We start from the raw sequence: 2,324 nt of genomic DNA on the forward strand, positions 1-2,324 counted from the left end.
TGCAGATAGCAAGTTTGAGCTGATTCTGATCAAAATTGGATTTTTTCAAAAATTTTTAAATTTACTCAAAAATCAGATAAAACACCCTGTACTGTAGTACAGGGTCATTGGCCAAATTTTGTCAAAAATGACTAGAAGAGAATGCTTAATTCTTATATTTTTTTCTGATAGATATACATGTTTTTATGTTGTGTAGCAAGTTTGAGCTGATTCCGATCAAATTTGATTTTAAAGAAATTTTAAAGTTGCTCCAAAATCAGGCTAAAGTCTCTGTACTGTAGTACAGGGTAATTTCGCCAAACATGACTAGGAGAGAATTCTTAATTTTAATTTTTTTTCTGATAGATATACATGTTCTTATGTTGTGTAGCAAGTTTGAACCGATTCCGATCAAAATTTGATTTTTTACAAATTTTTAAAGTTGTTCCAAAATCGGGCCAAAGTTCCTGTACTATAGTACAGGGTCATTGACCAAATTTTGTCAAAAATGACTAGGAGAGAATTCTCATCTTTTATAATTTTTTCTAATAGATATACATGTTTTTATGTTGAGTAACAAATTTGAGCTGAATCCGATTAAACTTAGATTTGACACAAATTTTTGAAGTTACTCGAAATTTGGCCAAAAGTCCTTGAACTGTAGTACATGGTCTCAGGCTAAATTTTACCAAAAACGACTATGTGAGAATCTCCTTTTTTATTACATTTTCTATGATGTTTCAGCTCAAGCATTAGCCCTTTTCTCATCACAGGATATGGGCTATACTCCTGATTTCATATCTCACTGTATCAAACCACTCATTCATGACATCAAGAAGCAAAGTAACCACACCCATTAATTATAAGCAGCCACACCCACCACAGCAGAGTTATTAATAGTTATAATTAGGTATTCGTGTCGTTACCAATGCTGGTGGAATCAATCCCGAAGGGTGTGTTAATACTATTAAAAACGTCATGTCATCTGAGGGGGTGGAGTTATCGGTTGCCATGGTAACCGGAGATGACATGATGAAGAACGTGAGTGAAATTTTAATTTTTTCCAAGTTATTGGTGTTATTATGTGGTACAGGTGAAGGAGATTAAGGATAGTGGATATGCTGTTGATATCGAATCAGGTCGGACATTACCCTCATCTGTACTGAGCATGAATGCTTATATTGGGTAAGAGTAAGACCCTTTAATTGATTCTCAGTCAGTGGAGCCTTTATATAATGACATTTTAACTTTTAAAGTTATACTGAGGTGTCCTTTATTTGGAGATCATTTATACAGTAAGGAAGGCAATTGGTACACTATAGGTACTCTCCATTAAATGGAAGTATCCGCTATAGAGAGTGTCTATTAAGAGAGGCTTTACTGTATTTCATTTATAATGTTTAATTGCATTATTATACATAGATCATTTAATTTGTAATTATAATTCATATATTACAGGAGTTTCCCCATTGCTGATGCACTGGATAAAGGAGCAGATATTGTCATTACTGGACGTGCCACTGACTCAGCACTAGCCCTTGGACCACTGATACACAAAGCATGTGAACATAATAATTGATGATAATAATAATTGATTTTTCATTTTTAAAATTCTAGTTTGGTTGGAAGAGAACTGATTATGATTTGCTATCATCAGGAAGGTTTGTTATATGATTACCTTAAGGTTACTTTTAAATATGGGTACTGATAATTGCTAATTTTGTGTTTGGGTTAAAATCGCAATTATTAATACGCGCAATTATTAATAATGACATCATGATGCCATATAACTATTAGTAATAACTACTTAATCGCAATTTTTAATACCAGCAAAATCTCCTCGTGCTAAAATCGTAAAATTTAGTACCCGCAAATAAAAGTCACTCTAAGGTAACATGTGACTATCATGTGATTAGCGTGTGATTATCATGTGATGGTTTGTGTATTTATAGTTTAGCTGGTCATCTCATAGAATGTGGTGCTCAAGTCACTGGGGGTATATGCACTGACTGGGATACTGTACAGGGATGGTAAGCAGAGATTTTTGTGCCTTGGGTGTTTTTAATTAAATTTTCAATTTTAGCTAGATATAAAATATTTAGTAGTTATTTAAACATTTTTCAAAATTTGTAAAAGCTATAATAAATTTAAAATGACTTGTAAATTTCTAAATATTATCGATGCATATAGTTACAGCCGCAATTATTCTATTATTAGGGACAATATTGGATTCCCTATTGTTAATTGTGCAAGTGATGGCTCTTTTCTTGTGACAAAACCTCCCTGCACTGGGGGTGTGGTCAACTTTGGAACTGTAGCAGAACAAGTGAGTGAATGTAAACCCT

The 2,324-nt window shown here is 33.1% G+C and overlaps 1 protein-coding gene across 1 annotated transcript; it reads left to right on the forward strand.

Annotated features, from left to right (window-relative positions):
- Nucleotides 1-646: 646 nt before the first annotated feature.
- On the forward strand, nt 647-2,315 carry LOC109588344 (uncharacterized; the record flags this gene model as incomplete). Its single annotated transcript, XM_020004515.1, has 7 exons — nt 647-822; nt 890-1,020; nt 1,073-1,164; nt 1,438-1,537; nt 1,597-1,640; nt 1,932-2,009; nt 2,197-2,315. Coding segments are annotated over exons 1-7 (631 nt in total), but the record flags the coding sequence as incomplete, so codon positions are not given.
- Nucleotides 2,316-2,324: the final 9 nt, after the last annotated feature.

This window comes from Amphimedon queenslandica, unplaced genomic scaffold (assembly GCF_000090795.2).
Source record: "Amphimedon queenslandica unplaced genomic scaffold, v1.1 AMPQUscaffold_12146, whole genome shotgun sequence".
NCBI classification, from domain to species: Eukaryota; Metazoa; Porifera; class Demospongiae; order Haplosclerida; family Niphatidae; genus Amphimedon; species Amphimedon queenslandica.